Source organism: Rana temporaria, chromosome 6, assembly GCF_905171775.1.
Source record: "Rana temporaria chromosome 6, aRanTem1.1, whole genome shotgun sequence".
Lineage (NCBI taxonomy): Eukaryota > Metazoa > Chordata > Amphibia > Anura > Ranidae > Rana > Rana temporaria.
Window position 1 is genome coordinate 196,102,540 of NC_053494.1, and position 16,008 is coordinate 196,118,547.

The window sequence follows — 16,008 nt, forward strand, 5'->3', positions numbered from 1 at the left end:
CGTCGAGTTCCTCGGTCGTGTGTACGAGGCTTCATAGATATTTTTTGCCCACGTAGATATATTAACATTCTAAGGAACTGAATATCAGTAATACATTGTATTAGGCTTTCATAATAAAGCAACATGCAACTGCTGGCACCGAGTACGAATTCATTAATTACTTTTCTTATTATTTATACAAAGTGAAATATATTTGCCAAAACTTTTTGCACTTGCCATATGATTATTGCTCCTTGCAATGACTCATGAAATAAACCTTATGCATGTTTTGCTAGCACCGTCTGTTCATACATTGGATAAACAAAAGGGTGACAGGTCTGCTTTAAAAAAAATATTTTGGCATTTCAACATGATACATTCATCATTTGTGATTTTTACACATATGGTGTGTCACTTCATTTGCAAACAGAGCTTTCCAGATAAAAATACATAAAAAAATAATAGCAGTGACAAGGTTTGCTTGTCTATAATGAAATACAGAGAAGCCTCAGATTCAAGCTGCAGTTGGGACTAGACATGTGCACACTGAAATATTTTGTTTCCGAATTTTATTTTCGTCCAAAAAATACAATTATTAAGTTACTTCCCAAATTTATTTTTATTTATTAAATTTCATTACAAAATGCATTTGTTCGAAAATCTGAATTAATTCAGGTTCAATCTGTCATTGAAGGCTTATGGTGTCTGTCAAATGTTCTAAGGAGATTCAACAGAGCAGCTAAACTGTACGACGCCGCAATCGTACATTTCCTGTTGAACAAGCTATAGTAGAATTCTAATGTTGTATGACTAGTAATAATTATATTTATTAATTATTATTACTAGTCAACCAACACTAGAATTTTTCTATAGCCTATAGGCAGAGCATTTGACCGTAAATGTCAGTTTGTGGCGATCGTATGTTTTTAGCAGCTTCGTTGAATCTTCATGTCTCTATAATGTTGAATATTTTCTCTCTATGTCGAATAATCTTGGACTAATAAAGTTAGGTTAGGCACATTCAACCGCAGGTTCGATAGACACAGATTGCTATTGTCACCATCATGTCGAATCTTCTGTCTATATCGAACTGTTGTCGCAACAAAACGAAAATAAAGCATTTTTTATGTCTGATCTTTTGGATTTTAGATTCTGTACTCTTGTTATCGTTTGTTAAAACGAACGCGAAAATCCCTGAAATTCAGACGAAAATGCGTTTGGACGAAAACAAACGAGTGCACATGTCTAGTTGGGACATTGAAGTCACATTCTGGTTCTGGGGCAGCAGCATAGGTCACATTTTTATAGTACCCACATAATACAAATACTTTTTGTGATATATTCTATAAATAAACTTAAAAAAAATATTTTGCCTGTAGCAACCAGACATCAGCTGTATTTTTAGGGCAGATTGGGCAATGGAAGCTACTTTGGTTTTTAAATAAATTGCACATATGATAGTGTATATTCACATATCTTTGCAAGTGCCATTTTTGACCTTAATTATCTTTAATATAATTGTATGAGATCTCTGTGCTAATGTCATAGAGATTGGAGAACACAGCAGGGGGTTTATAGCTATATGAAAACTAACACAATCAGTAATCTACACTGAAATGATCAACTATTCTTATAGGATGTCCCATTATACCTACGGGGCTTGTGACAGGACACACACACAACTCCCGGTCCTCGCTCTGTAACGAGCGATCGCGTGTGCCCAGCGGCGATCGCGCCCCGTCGGGCACAAGCAGGGGAGTCGGGGGTGAGCGCCCCTAGTGGCCACGTCGAGAGCCGATGTATAGCTACGGGCTCTCACGCAGGGGAGGTTAAAATGCATGTAAAGGCAGATGTCCCAATATTTTTGACAATATAGTGTATCTAAATGCAGCATTTTATATGTCCATACGAATGAGCCCTAAAAGAAACAAACGTTTTTGTCTTTTCCTTACTATTATATATATATATTTTTATACATATGACCGATGGTTTTTAAAATTAGAGCACAGCCTTGAACATAGCTGGCCTAGTTGCACGCTCTTCCTCCCCTATGGCTAATACGGTCATACATGCCGAGCATTGTTAGCGTTTTACAAGCTTCTGTTTTAAGTGTCGTTTCCTGCATTGTACAAAAACTGCTGACAAAAGAAGAGTTAAGGCCAGGCTGTGATAGAGTTTCAGGTGCTTTCATTTGAACATAGATGAGCAGAGACAGCATTACAGAGCCGTGCAACGTCTATAAGCTGACCCCCCCTATCATTCAGCTGTCATTCTATCTTGGATGACAGCAATGCTGGGAGCCACAAGGAATATTTTGTTAGCGGCATACTCTATTTTATTTAATAACATGTTCAATTTTCTCAACCCTTAGATAATTGAAACTTTGAGTGTAGAAAAAAAAATCTAGCGGAGTCCCCGCTGTGCATTCTTAAAGAAGCAGTAGACCAAGAATACTAAATATATATAAAAGATCTAATAACATTTACAAATATGTAACTGAAAATGTCAGTGCCGCAAAACTAGAGATAGCCAACATGTGTACCATTGCTGTTCCGTGTTTCAGCCAAGTTAAAGAGGATGGAAACCCTACTCTGCAGCCTATAATAAACTCTTATCTGTAGGTACTGTAAAAACCTTCACGGTTTTGGAGATATTGGCACTTCCTGTTGATGAAGTGATGTCACAGTGATGTAATGGCGATGTCACAGTGCATGCACTCCGAAGAGATGGTATACCTGTGCCCATGGGCATCCGCTGAAATTTTTTCAGAGGGGGGCGCTTTGGCAGCGGTGATACACAGTCGCATTTAACCCTTTCTTAAAATGCTAATGGGGGTTAAAAGCGCCCCGCTAGTGGCTGAATAGCGCAACTAAAACTATGGTAAAGCGCTGCTTTTTAGTGGCGCTTTACCGATAACGCGGTCAGCTGGCAGTGTGAAATAGCTCTTGAGATAATTCAGCTTCAATCCATGCCCATATAAATATAGCCTATAGAATGTACAGACCCCCCTTCAGCACAAAAACATACTTGGGGGGCACACCCTAAAATGCTATACATCTAAAATGGTGCTGCTATAAGACCAAAGACAGTACAAAACAGATTATAGCGCACACATGCAAAAATTACATTTAACCAGCAAGGCTAATTAAAAACACCTGAACATATTCAAAAATAGTTTGGTCACACTATATGGTCATATAGTGCTAAGCCCCTTCAGCACAGACCCCTCCATTCAGCACAGATGGACCCCCCCTTCAGCACAGACCCCCCCATTCCGCCCAGACCCCTCCATTCAGCACAGACAGACCCCCCCTCCCCTCATCCTATTCAGTACCTCAGATCAGCCATCAGCGCGGCACAGGCACAGCAGGTTCCCTCCCCCTGTGTACACATTAACACCGGAGGGGGAGGCAGCTTCACTCTGCTCGCTGTGCCTGTGTGACATCCGGGCCGAGACTGCTCAGACAGCCCACGGCTGCTAGACTCTTCGACACCTTCTCGATTTTCCAGGGGAGGTCAATTGCCCCCCCTGCCCTATGGAGCGGATGCCCATGCCCGTGCCATACCTTCAGAGCTCTGTGGCGCTGTCCATGACACACATGCGCATGAGTGATGTCATCGCCAATGAGACAGCCAGAGGACGCGGACCCGGAAGGAAGACTGGGTGAAGATGGAAGCGTCTGTCAGAGCTGACAGCATGGCAGTGCAGGGCTTTGTTCTAAGGTAAGTATTTCATAATGTGCAATTATGCGATGCATACTAGCTCATCATGCCTTTATTTTGGAGGGTTTTAAAAAAAGTAGCCCTGTGTATTTTTTGTGTGTTTTGTAAATCCGTTTCTTTGTCTGTTCGTTAATTTGTGTACTTGTATCGTTCTTATGAATGGGCACTGGGCAGTGTAGTTAGTGAGTGATGTATCTTACTTAATATCTTAGCCAATCAGCTTATCTCTTTTGTGCTGAGTCACATTGGACAGTGTAAAGCCTCCTACACACGATCGGACTTCAAACAAACTTTTCCGTGGATTTTTGTCCGAAGGGAGTTGGCCGGACTTTTGAAACCGAAAAAATTTGTCCGATAGAGCGTACACATGGTCGAAATTTTTGAAAAACTTTCATTTTAAAGTTTGTTGGCAAAAAGTCTGACCGTGTGTACGGGGGTTAAGAGAAAGTCTATCTTAACCACTTGACCCCCGGACCATATTGCTGGACCAGAGCACTTTTTGCGATTCGGCACTGCGTCGCTTTAACTGACAATTGCGCGGTCGTGCGACGTGGCTCCCAAACAAAATTGGCGTCCTTTTTTCCCCACAAATAGAGCTTTCTTTTAGTGGTATTTGATCACCTCTGCGGTTTTACTTTTTGCGCTATAAACAAAAATAGAGCGTCAATTTTGAAAATAAATAATATTTTTTACTTTTTGCTATAATAAATATCCCCCAAAAATATATATAAAAAAAAAAGTTTCCCTCAGTTTAGGCCGATACGTATTATTCTACATATTTTTTGTAAAAAAAATCGCAATAAGCATTTATTGATTGGTTTGCGCAAAAGTTATAGCGTTTACAAAATAGGGGGTATTTGTATGGCATTTATTAATAATTTTTTCTTTTACTAGTAATGGCGGAGATCAGCGATTTTTTTTTTGGTACTGCGACATTATGGCGGACACTTCGGACACTTTTGACACATTTTTGGAACCATTGGTATTTTTATAGCGATCAGTGCTATAAAAATGCATTGGATTACTATAAAAATGCCACTGGCAGGAAAGGGCTTAACACTAGGGGGCGGGGAAGGGGTTAAGGATGTTCCCTGGGTGTGTTCTAACTGTAGGGGGGGTGGCCTCACTAGGGGAAATCACTGATCTTCTGTTCATACATTGCATGAACAGAAGATCGGCATATCTCTCCCTGACAGGACCGGGAGCTGTGTGTTTACACACACAGCTCCCGGTTCCCGCTCTGTAACGAGCGATCGCGTGTGGCTGGCAGCGATCATGCCCGCCGGGCACGCGGAAGGGAGTCGGGGGCGAGCAGGGGGCGCTCCTAGTGGCACGCGCCCCTGGTGGCCTGCGCGAGAGCCGACATATAGCTACGGGCTCTCGCGCAGGGGAGCCGACGATGTATTTCTGAAAGTACAAAATTACGAATCCATTAAGCGAAAAATTAATATCTAACAAAATTACGAATTTTGAATCAACGAAAATAAATTTGACAGAATTACGAATCATTCAGTATAAACGAAAATAAAACTGTTACGAAAATACGAACGGTTCCGAATAGGAAAACTTGCGTCTTACGAAATTACGAAATTACGAACCTACGGAACGAGACGAAACAAAACAATTTGTTGTTGTGCACATGTCTACTGTCGCATAGTTCTGGACATTGCTCACTGCTATTTAGCTATTTTTTGATACACGGTAAATAAATAATTTAATTTGCCAGCAGTTGCATGGGGGCCAAAAAACTGGTCTTGAGCAGGGGCTCTTTAGTGACTCTTTTGCCGCTGGTCTCTGCAGGTATATGCAGGCACCTCTAAGTGAAAGGGTCACTTTAAATTCAGAAGCCTTGTGGCAGTCATCCCATTAAAGTGCATCCGTCGTCTGTGTTAGCAATCCCGGCATTGACTTGCACTGGAGCCTGTAATCAGTGCTTCTCTGTCTGCCTTGGGAGACAATACAAATGAACGGGACTGCAGAATCAATGGAGCTAGAAGGTGCAGTGTGTGTCACATTTTAATGAAGAGCAATGTGTACATTTTACTGAGTACTTATTTATAATGAACCATTTGCCTTAATGTACCCTTGAAGACACATGCATCTGAGAGCACATGACATGCTCCAGGAAAACCTGTTAAATGACCTGTTTGGTGCACGTGTGTACTGCGCTTGATGCCCAGGCAGATCTGTCCCTTCCTCAGAGAGGCGCTGCCACTTTTCCCCCTAAGGTAAGGTGACCAGATTTTTTAAATAAAATCCGGGGACATATCTTTTTTTTACTAGTAATGGCGGCAATCAGCGACTCTCTGCCCATCGCCACAGTCGCCCGCCTCACAGCCTGCCAAGTCTTAGGCCCCGTACACACGAGAGGATCGATCCGCTGAAATTGATCCGTGGATCGGTTTCAGCGGATAGATCCGCTGGTGTGTACGATCCAGCGGATATTTATCCGCGGATATATTTCGGGCCGACCGATTTCCAGCGGATAAAAATTTCTTAGCATGCTAAGAAATCTATCCGCTGGAATCAGCTCCAGCGGATCGATCCGGTGGTCTGTACAGACTCACCGGATTGATCCGTCCGAACCCATCCCTCGCATGCGTCGTAATGATTCGACGCATGCGTGGAATTCCTTATATGACAGCGTCGCCGCGTCATCATCGCGGCGACGGCGCGACACGTCATCGCGATGGGAAACTGGCGCGGATTTCGATCCGATGGTGTGTACACTCCATCGGATCAAAATCCTCAGAGGATTTATCCGCGGAAACGGTCCGGAGGACCGTATCCGTGGATAAATCCTATCGTGTGTACTAGGCATTACTCTCCAGGCCCCAGCTACTACTGGGTGGGGTGCGGAGGAAGATCACTCTGCCAGGGAAGGCAAGGAGATAAGCAGGCAGGCAGCAGGCTGGGAAAGGAAGAAACGTATATGGACAGCCGCACTCCAGTAAGTCTAAAAAAGACGTGCCCTTTATTGATTAAAAAGAAAATGCACTACAAAAAACAGCATACAGTGGGAAATAAACAGCTGCCATGATTACCGACAATCGCGGGCACCCGGCGGCAATAGGATGCATTAAGGTGAAAAAACGGGAAGCTTTACAACCCCTTTAAGCATTTGACTTCTCCATGCTTTTCCATACAGTTTTTTTTTTTTTTAAGTTGATTACAGAGTCTCTTTGAAATTATTTGTATATAACATGATTTATATCAGGTGTACAGTAAGTGTAGTGAAACACACAATGTGCCTATGCCCTAAGGCATTACTATTTTTACTTGAAAGTAAGATATTTCCCACTTCCGACTCCAGATTATATTCCCCCAGCAGCAGATTAGTCCTTTGATAGCACTGTATAGATTTATCTATTATTCCACAGTATGCAACCACTTTCTGACATCCTCACACAGAGCCACTGAATTTCATTATCTTGTGTTTATAAACCAACAAATCATTTGTATAGTACTCAGGGCCGGTGCAAGGATTTCTGCCTACACAAGCGAAGCTCCATTTTGGCGCCCCCCCCCCCCAATTGCCACCCACCTCCCTTGCAAAAATGTTTCCCCAACTTTACCTTTTCATAAGGGGTAAAAGGAGAAAATGCCCCCAAAGTTTGTAACACTTTCTCTTGTGTACGGAGATACCCCATATGTGGCCCTAAACTGTTACCTTGAAATACGACAGGGCTGACCACAGATAAAACAGTGATAACTCTCTGAGTACAGATAATGAAGTAGATGTGACCTGCAGACAGTCCTATGCAACACCACAGATAACACCGTAATAACTCTCCGAGTACAGATAATGTAGTAGATGTGACCTGCAGACAGTCCTATGTAACACCACAGATAACACAGGTAGCATCTACTACATTATCTGTACTCTGAGGGTTATCACTGTTATCTGTGGTGTTACATAGGACTGCAGGTCACATCTACTACATTATATTTATTTGCGTGTGGGAGTTCTGGTGGCCGGTGGTGGAGTGTGGAAGTCGACTTATCCATCCCCCCCCCCTTCTATTATCCATCCCCCCTGCTTCCATTATCCATCCCCCCCCCCTTCTATTATCCATCCCCCCTGCTTCCATTATCCATCCCCCTGCTTCCATTATCCATCCCCCCTGCTTTCATTATCCATCCCCCCTGCTTCCATTATCCATCCCCCCCTTCTATTATCCATCCCCCCTGCTTCCATTATCCATCCCCATGCTTCCATTATCCATCCCCCTGCTTCTATTATCCATCCCCCCTTCTATTATCCATCCCCCCTGCTTCCATTATCCATTCCCCTGCTTCCATTATCCATCCCCCTGCTTCCATTATCCATCCCCCTGCTTCCATTATCCATCCCCCCTGCTTCCATTATCCATCCCCCTGCTTCCATTATCCATCCCCCTGCTTCCATTATCCATCCCCCTGCTTCTATTATCCATCCCCCTGCTTCTATTATCCATCCCCCCTGCTTCCATTATCCATCCCCCTGCTTCCATTATCCATCCCCCTGCTTCTATTATCCATCCCCCCTGCTTCCATTATCCATCCCCCCTGCTTCCATTATCTATCCCCCTGCTTCTATTATCCATCCCCCCTGCTTCCATTATCCATCCCCCCTGCTTCTATTATCCAACCCCCTCTGCTTCCATTATCCATCCCCCCTGCTTCCATTATCCATCCCCCCTGCTTCTATTATCCAACCCCCTCTGCTTCCATTATCCATCCCCCCTGCTTCCATTATCCATCCCCCCTGCTTCCATTATCCATCCCCCCTGCATCCATTATCCACCCCCCCTGCTTCCATTATCCACCTCCGTTTCCATTACCCCCCTGCTTCCATTATCCATTCCCCCCCACTCCTTCTTCCATTATGCCCTCCTGCTTTCATTATCAACCCAGTCTCCATTAACCCCCCTTGCTCCTTCTTCCATCATCCATCACCCCTGGGCCCTGCTCTGCTTCCACCATTCCTCCCCCCCCCACTCCTTCTTCCATTATGCCCTCCTGCTTTATTAATTATCCACCCGACCCCGTCTCCATTAACCCCCCTTGCTCCTTCTTCCATGATCCATCATCTATCCCCCCTGGGCCCTGCTCTGCTTCCGCCATTCCTCCCCCCCCCCCACTCCTTCTTCCAGTTCCATTATGCCCTCCTGCTTTATTAATTATCCACCCGACCCCGTCTCCATTAACCCCCCTTGCTCCTTCTTCCATGATCCATCATCTATGCCCCCTGGGCCCTGCTCTGCTTCCGCCATTCCTCCCCCCCCCCACTCCTTCTTCCAGTTCCATTAAGCCCTCCTGCTTTATTAATTATCCACCCGACCCAGTCTCCATTAACCCCCCTTGCTCCTTCTTCCATCATCCATTACCCCTGGGCCCTGCTCTGCTTCCACCATTCCTCCCCCCCCCCCACTCCTTCTTCCATTATGCCCTCCTGCTTTATTAATTATCCACCCGACCCCGTCTCCATTAACCCCCCTTGCTCCTTCTTCCATCATCCATCCCCCCTGGGCCCTGCTCTGCTTCCACCATTCCTCCCCCCCCCACTGTGGGGGGGAGGAATGGCGGAAGCAGAGCAGGGCCCAGGGAGGATGGATGATGGATCATGGAAGAAGGAGCAAGGGGGGTTAATGGAGACTGGGTCGGGTGGATAATTAATAAAGCAGGAGGGCATAATGGAACTGGAAGGAGTGGGGGCCCCACTCCTTCTTCCAGTTCCATTAAGCCCTCCTGCTTTATTAATTATCCACCCGGCCCCGTCTCCATTAACCCCCCTTGCTCCTTCTTCGTTCTTCCATCATCCATCATCCATGATCCATCCATTCTTCTTCCCCACGCCACGACCCCACCCTCACCTCCTGTGCGCTTTTCTGCCATCTCAATCTTCCGGCGGCGCGGGACTGGGCACTGTGTCACCCAGCAGCGGAGGTCCGCCCCTTCAGTGACGTCAGACGTCCTCCTGCGCGGAGGAGGACGTCGTCACTGAAGTGCCGTGCAGTTACAGGCCCGGACCCGGCGTCATCCATCACCAGGCAGTAACTGGATTGGCTGCACCCGGCCCGGGCCACATTCAGTCAGCTACTGACAGGCGCTGCGGCGCATTAGCACACCGGAGCGGGACACCGGGCGCCGGAGGGCGGCGGCAACTCCGGTCCCCGGACAAAGTATAAAAAAAAAAAAATTAAAAAAAATAAATAAAAATTTCGCCCCATCCCAGGCTGCGGACCTGCCCGCCCCAAGCGGCCGCTTGGTCCGCCTGGTGGTTGCGCCGGCCCTGATAGTACTTCGCCAAAGGGAATATTCAAGATACTTGTACATTCTTATGGGCATGCATGACCATTACATACAGACCTTTTGGTCATGACTACATGTACAATAAGTTATGAATTAAGTCATAGAGGTGAAGGTCGTATGTCGACACCCATCAAAACATCCCAAAGTCTGCAGGCTTTAAAAAAAATATATATATATATACCAAACACAGGAGTTATTCATCCCTAATTCAGTTCAGAGGTTTATGTTCCAATTATGTAAACAAGTCAAAATAAAATTTATGGATACATATGAGGGGGAAAGCCTTCACGTTCTGTTTTTTTTATATCATGGTATTTATTTTATTGCTTTAGAACCCACCATTGGCTATTGTCAATAATCTAGTGATCCTTGAACACACCTGTTGGTGACCCTGGAAAACACCTGCTGATGATGCTGGAACACACCTGCTGGTGATGTTAGAACATACCTGCTGGCGATGTTAGAACACACCTGTTGGTGGTTCTAGAACATACCTGCAGATTATGTTAGTACACACCTGCTGGTGTTAATAGAACATACCTGCTGGTGTTAATAGAACATACCTGCTGGTGATGTTAGAACACACCTGTTGTGGATTCTGGAACAAACCTGCTGGTGATTCCGGAAAATGCCTACTGATGATTCTGAAACACACCTGTTTGTGTTTCTGGAACAACCCTGCGGGTGATTCTGGAACATACTTGTTGGTAATTCTGGAACACACCTGTTGGTGATTCTGGAACAAACCTGCTGGTGATTCTGTAACAAACCTGCTGGTGATTCTGGAACAAACGTACTGGTGATTCTGTAACAAACCTACTGGTGATTCTGGAACACACCTGTTGGCGAATCTGGAACACACCTGCTGGTGTTCCTAGAACATGCCTGCTGGTGATGTTAGAACAAAACTGTTGGTGATTCTGGAATGAACCTGTTAGTGATTCTGGAACAAACCTGCTGGTGATTCTAGAACACACCTGTTGGTGACTCTGGGAAACACCTACTGGTGTTCCTACAACATACCTGCTGGTAATGTTAGAACAAAACTGTTGGTGATTCTGGAATGCACCTGTTGGTGATTCTGTGAACACACCTGTTGGCAGGGGTGGACTGACCATTTGGGCACTCGGGCACTACCCGAGGGCCCCATGCCACTAGGGGGCCGAATCAGGGTTGCCAGCCTCAGTAAACCCAGGGACAGTATGTCAAAATCTGTGTTTATAAAAAAAAATCACAAGATTATAGCTGCCCTGCCTCTCCAATACCTTTTCAGTGTGTGTTTGTGTATTCTGTGTGTATGCATACTGTGTGTCTGTGTGTGAGAGGACATTACGTACCTCAGGGTTCAGAAAGTACACTTCTACTAATGTAGTATAGGGGTGTATGCAGTCGCTGTAGATCTGAGAGGGACATGCAAAGAAAATAAAAAACAGCATTTTAGCTTGCACATGATTGGATGATAAAATCAGCAGAGCTTCCCCTCATTTCAGATCTTCCCCTCAGATCTACAGCGACTGCACTTCCAAGTGCACTTTCAGTGCAAAGTGGATTTGCCACCTCTGGCGGTGACAGCAACACATTCTCATGTGTAATAAATGGCTCCAGACTGCCAACATAGTTTGTTTATTTTTATTGGTGGAATATTGCAGTGTGCAATATTATACTGTATATTCACATCAGTCCCTGCCTTCAAGGAGCTTACAATCTAAGGTCCCTAACTCACCCGCATACATACACACAATAGGGACAATTTAGACAGGAGCCAATTAGGGCCCTTTCACACGGGACGTGATGATCCGCCCCGTGAACCTCCACTTGCTCACTGGAATCCGCCCTGTCAGATCTCCGCTCTCCCCTATGGGAGAATTCATAGAGGCTGAGGCCTCGTACACACGACCAAACATGTCTGCTGAAACTGGTCCATCGGACCAGCTTCCGCGGACATGTTCAGTCGTGTGTACGGCCGACCGGACAATTTTCCTAAGAAACATGTCCGCTGGAAGCCTGTCCGTCGGACATGTTCGGTCGTCTGTACGACTCACCGGACATGTCCGCTCAGCCGAAAGCCCTTGCATGCGTCAAAGTGATTCGACGCATGCGTGGAAGCATTGACCTTCCAGGGTCGCGGCGTCATCGTCGCAAAAACGGCATTCGCTGTCCGCGGGATATTTGGTCTGATGGTGTGTACAGCTATCAGACCAAAATCTGGCAGCGGACATGTCCGATGAAAACGGTCTGCGGACCGTTTTAATCGGACATGTCCCGTCGTGTGTACGAGGCCTAAGAAAAATGGACAGCCGCACTCCAACAGACCTTTTGGCTAAGCCATGACTAAGCACTGACCCAAAGTGTGAAACGTGTTGGCTGCTATCCCTACTTTTGTTGCATTTTTGTAGTGCATTTTCTGTTCTGATTTTACAATAAAGACAACCGAAAGGTCTGTTGGAGTGCGGCTGTCCATTTTTCTTAGCCTCTATCAATTGCCTCGTGCAGTGCCGGCACCCTTGATTTCCTGAGAAGCCACTGATTGCTCAGCTTACCCACCTGGAGTGGTGACTCCTTCCTTCTCTCCCCTATGGGGGATCGGATGAACACGGACTGTCTGTCCGTGTTCACCCGATCCAATCCGCAGACGGATGGAAAAATAGGGTTTTCCTCTGTCTGCAGAATCGGAGGATTGCGGACCCTGGTGAGATCGGGTGTCAGCAGATGTTCAGCTGACACCTGCAATCTCATAGGGATCAATGTATGTCCCTTTTTCATCCGTAAACGGATGGATGAAAAAGCGGACATACGTTCCGCATGTGTGAAAGGGGCCTTAACCTACCAGCATAGGTGTGCGCAGCCTATTGAATTAGGGTGTGCACCCCAAAGCTCAAACCTATTTGCATGTGTATATACAGTATACTGATGGTGTCAGCAGAGCGGTGGACGGTGTCAGTAGGGCAGAGATTGGTGTCAGTAGGGCAGTGGACAGTGTTAGTAGTTTTTTATTTTTATTATATATTTATTTTATTTTAGGAGCCCCATTAGGGAGCTTTGGTGTATTTCTGTGCATGTTTAAAGCAGTATATTCCAGTGTGTTACTGCACGTTTGATGCAGCATATTTCTGTGCATTAGTGCACGTTTAACGTTGTATATTTTGTTGTGTTATGTGCCATTTAATGCTGTATTTTTCTTCGCGTTACTGCATGTTTAACGCAGTATATTTTGATGCAATCTGCACCACACAGGGTGATTAGGGTGTGCCCAGGCCTATGCCTACCAGCATTTATTTGGAATGTGGGAGGAAACCAGAGTACGCAAAGTAAACTCACTCAAACACAGGGAGAACATGCAAACTCTTGGTAGTGTCATTTTTGGAATTCCAGCTGATGACCCAAGTGGCTGCCAGGCAGAAGGCGATAACCACCAAGCAACTGCCCTGACATGCACTGTAGGTTATTCAAAGTTGGGCTGTCCAACTTCAGTCCTCGAGGGTCGCATAACAGTCATGATATACCAGCAGGCACATTTTTGTGATTTAATTAATTGTTTCAGGCAAATTCTGAAATAATCATTAAGCCCTCGGAGGACTTAGTTGGACAGTACAAGCTAAATATAATCCCTTTATACTCAATAGTTCAATTCAACGTTTCACAAAACTTTGCTTTACTTAAGAAAAAGAAAGTAGCGAGAGACAAGATCATCCTGAGTTTTTTGTTGAAATGTCTATGCTTTCAGGTTTTTTGTGTTTTTATGACATACTCTTTAGCAGGTTAGCTTGCTAGCAGCTGGCATCCATTAATTTTGCTGTTTAATTGGATCTTTGTAGATGTTCAGCCAACTGGTCAGGAAAGCAGTGCGAGAGGCCGGCTCCCAAGAGCAGCAAGTCTGACAATACTGGTTCAAGTGAGTATCTCAAATTAGCATTCACAATTACTGGCAACTTATTTTGAAGTTTAAAACATAATCTGAACAAGTTTCTCACCCAGTAGTAATGATTACACTGGGCTGTGTAGGCAGAGTGCATAAATCTATTCTTGTAAATTAGACACTGATGATGAAACATTTAATATTACGAAGGTAGAGTTTTTATTTTTTTTCTTATAGTCTATTAAAGCCTATTCCATCATGTACCAATTTTAAATAATACCAAGATGGCAAAATTGTAATTCATAGTGGGATATGTAATGGTCATATAGGTTATATTACCAAGGACTCCTGACAATCACATCTATATAAGGCTGCATACACACGATCGGTTAAACCGATGAGAACAGTCTGATGTACCGCTTTCATCGGACCAAACCGATCGTGTGTAGACCCCATTGGTTATTTATCCATCGGTTAAGAAAAAGTCAACTTGTTTTAAATTGGTTAAAAATCCACGCATGCTCAGAATCAAGTCGACGCATGCTTGGAAGCATTGAACTTTGTTTTTTTCAGCACGTCGTTGTGTTTTACGTCACCGCATTCTGACACGATCGCTTTTTCAACTGATGGTGTGTAGGCACGACTGACCATCAGTCAGCTTCATCGGTTAACCGATGAAAACAGTCCATCAGACCGTTCTCATCGGATGGACTGATCATGTGTACAGGGCTTAAAGCGGGAGTTCACCCAAATTGTTTTTTTAAACATTAGATTGAGGCTCATTTTGTCTAGGGGAATCGGGTAGTTTTTTTAAAAACTAAGCAGTACTTACCGTTTTAGAGAGCGATCTTCTCCGCCGCTTCCGGGTATGGTCTTCGGGACTGGGCATTCCTATTTGATTGGCAGTCTTTCGACAGGCTTCCGACGGTCGCATCTATTGTGTCACGAGTAGCCGAAAGAAGCCGAACGTGGGTGCGGCTCTATACGGCGCCTGCGCACCGACGTTCGGCTACTTTCGGAAAATCGTGACGCTATAGATGCGACCGTCGGAAGCCTGTCGGAAGACTGTCAATCAAATAGGAACGCCCAGTCCCGCAGCCCATACCCGGAAGCGGCGGAGAAGATCGCTCTCTAAAACGGTAAGTACTGCTTCATTTTTAAAAAAACTACCCGATTCCCCTTGACAAAATGAGCATGAATCTAATGTTAAAAATTAACATTTCCGGGTGAACCTCCACTTTAAGCGTGTTGATGGAAAAAATTGTCAGATGGCGCAAGATTAGGCAGACTACAGACAACAGTGGCCCATGATTATAAATAGGATGATTCTTAATAAGGAAATGGTATAAATAATTAATAATTGATGAATGGTGATAGTCCTTATTTCTGAAGAATTAACAATGAAGTTCGTAAATAAAGTCCATGAGCTCTTAGCGGCAGCAATCCCAAAAGCAGAAGCACGCTCTATGTACACAAAGAAAAGACAAGGATGCGCCAATCTAAGTGCAATATGAGAAGGGATTTTAATAAAAGAAACACACCGCCAAATGGCTACTCACAATAGATATGAGAATACAGGCATGTCAGGTAAGTTAGGTCCGTTGTCACTGGTGGCCGATGTGTCCAGATCCTCAGTGAGGTCTGAAAAAGCGGGGAAGCTGTAGATGGAGCGATATGGTGCCAAAACAACCATAGGAAGGACAGCGAACCGTGCAGAACGCCGTACAGGACGGCGTGCATCTCAGGGTGGACCGCAAACAGGGTTCGTCGCACTTCAAGTGACGTGGCGTGGCCTACGGGAATGGACCAATTGGATGACGCGTTTCACAGCTCCGCTGTTTCATCAGATCCATCTTAAGCGTGTTGAACATCCTATTCCAAAACCAAGAAATTGCCCCTCTGTTTGTGGGTAAAACAGCCTCCACTACTCTGGGAAGGTTTTCTTCAAGATTCAGCCACAAAGATTTTGGATGAAGAATACGTGATTTGTCATTGGCATTCCAGTTCATCCCGAAGGTGTTCAGTACTAGTTTGAGGTCAAGGTGTGTAGGCCACTCGACTTCCTTTATGCCAAAGTCATAAAATTATGTTTTTATGATGCTTTCTTTATGCATAGGACTCATGCATAAACCTTTCTACAAGGCTGGGATTTTACA

At 45.0% G+C, this 16,008-nt stretch overlaps 1 protein-coding gene across 1 annotated transcript in view; it reads left to right on the plus strand.

Moving 5' to 3' along the window:
• Window positions 1–16,008, plus strand: part of LRP1B (LDL receptor related protein 1B) — a 1,757,966-nt gene that overhangs the window by 1,724,641 nt on the left and 17,317 nt on the right. The window contains exon 87 of the mRNA XM_040358043.1: window positions 13,812–13,888. Within this exon, the coding sequence (XP_040213977.1) occupies window positions 13,812–13,888 (77 nt within the window). The remainder of the gene's footprint in view (window positions 1–13,811; window positions 13,889–16,008) is intronic.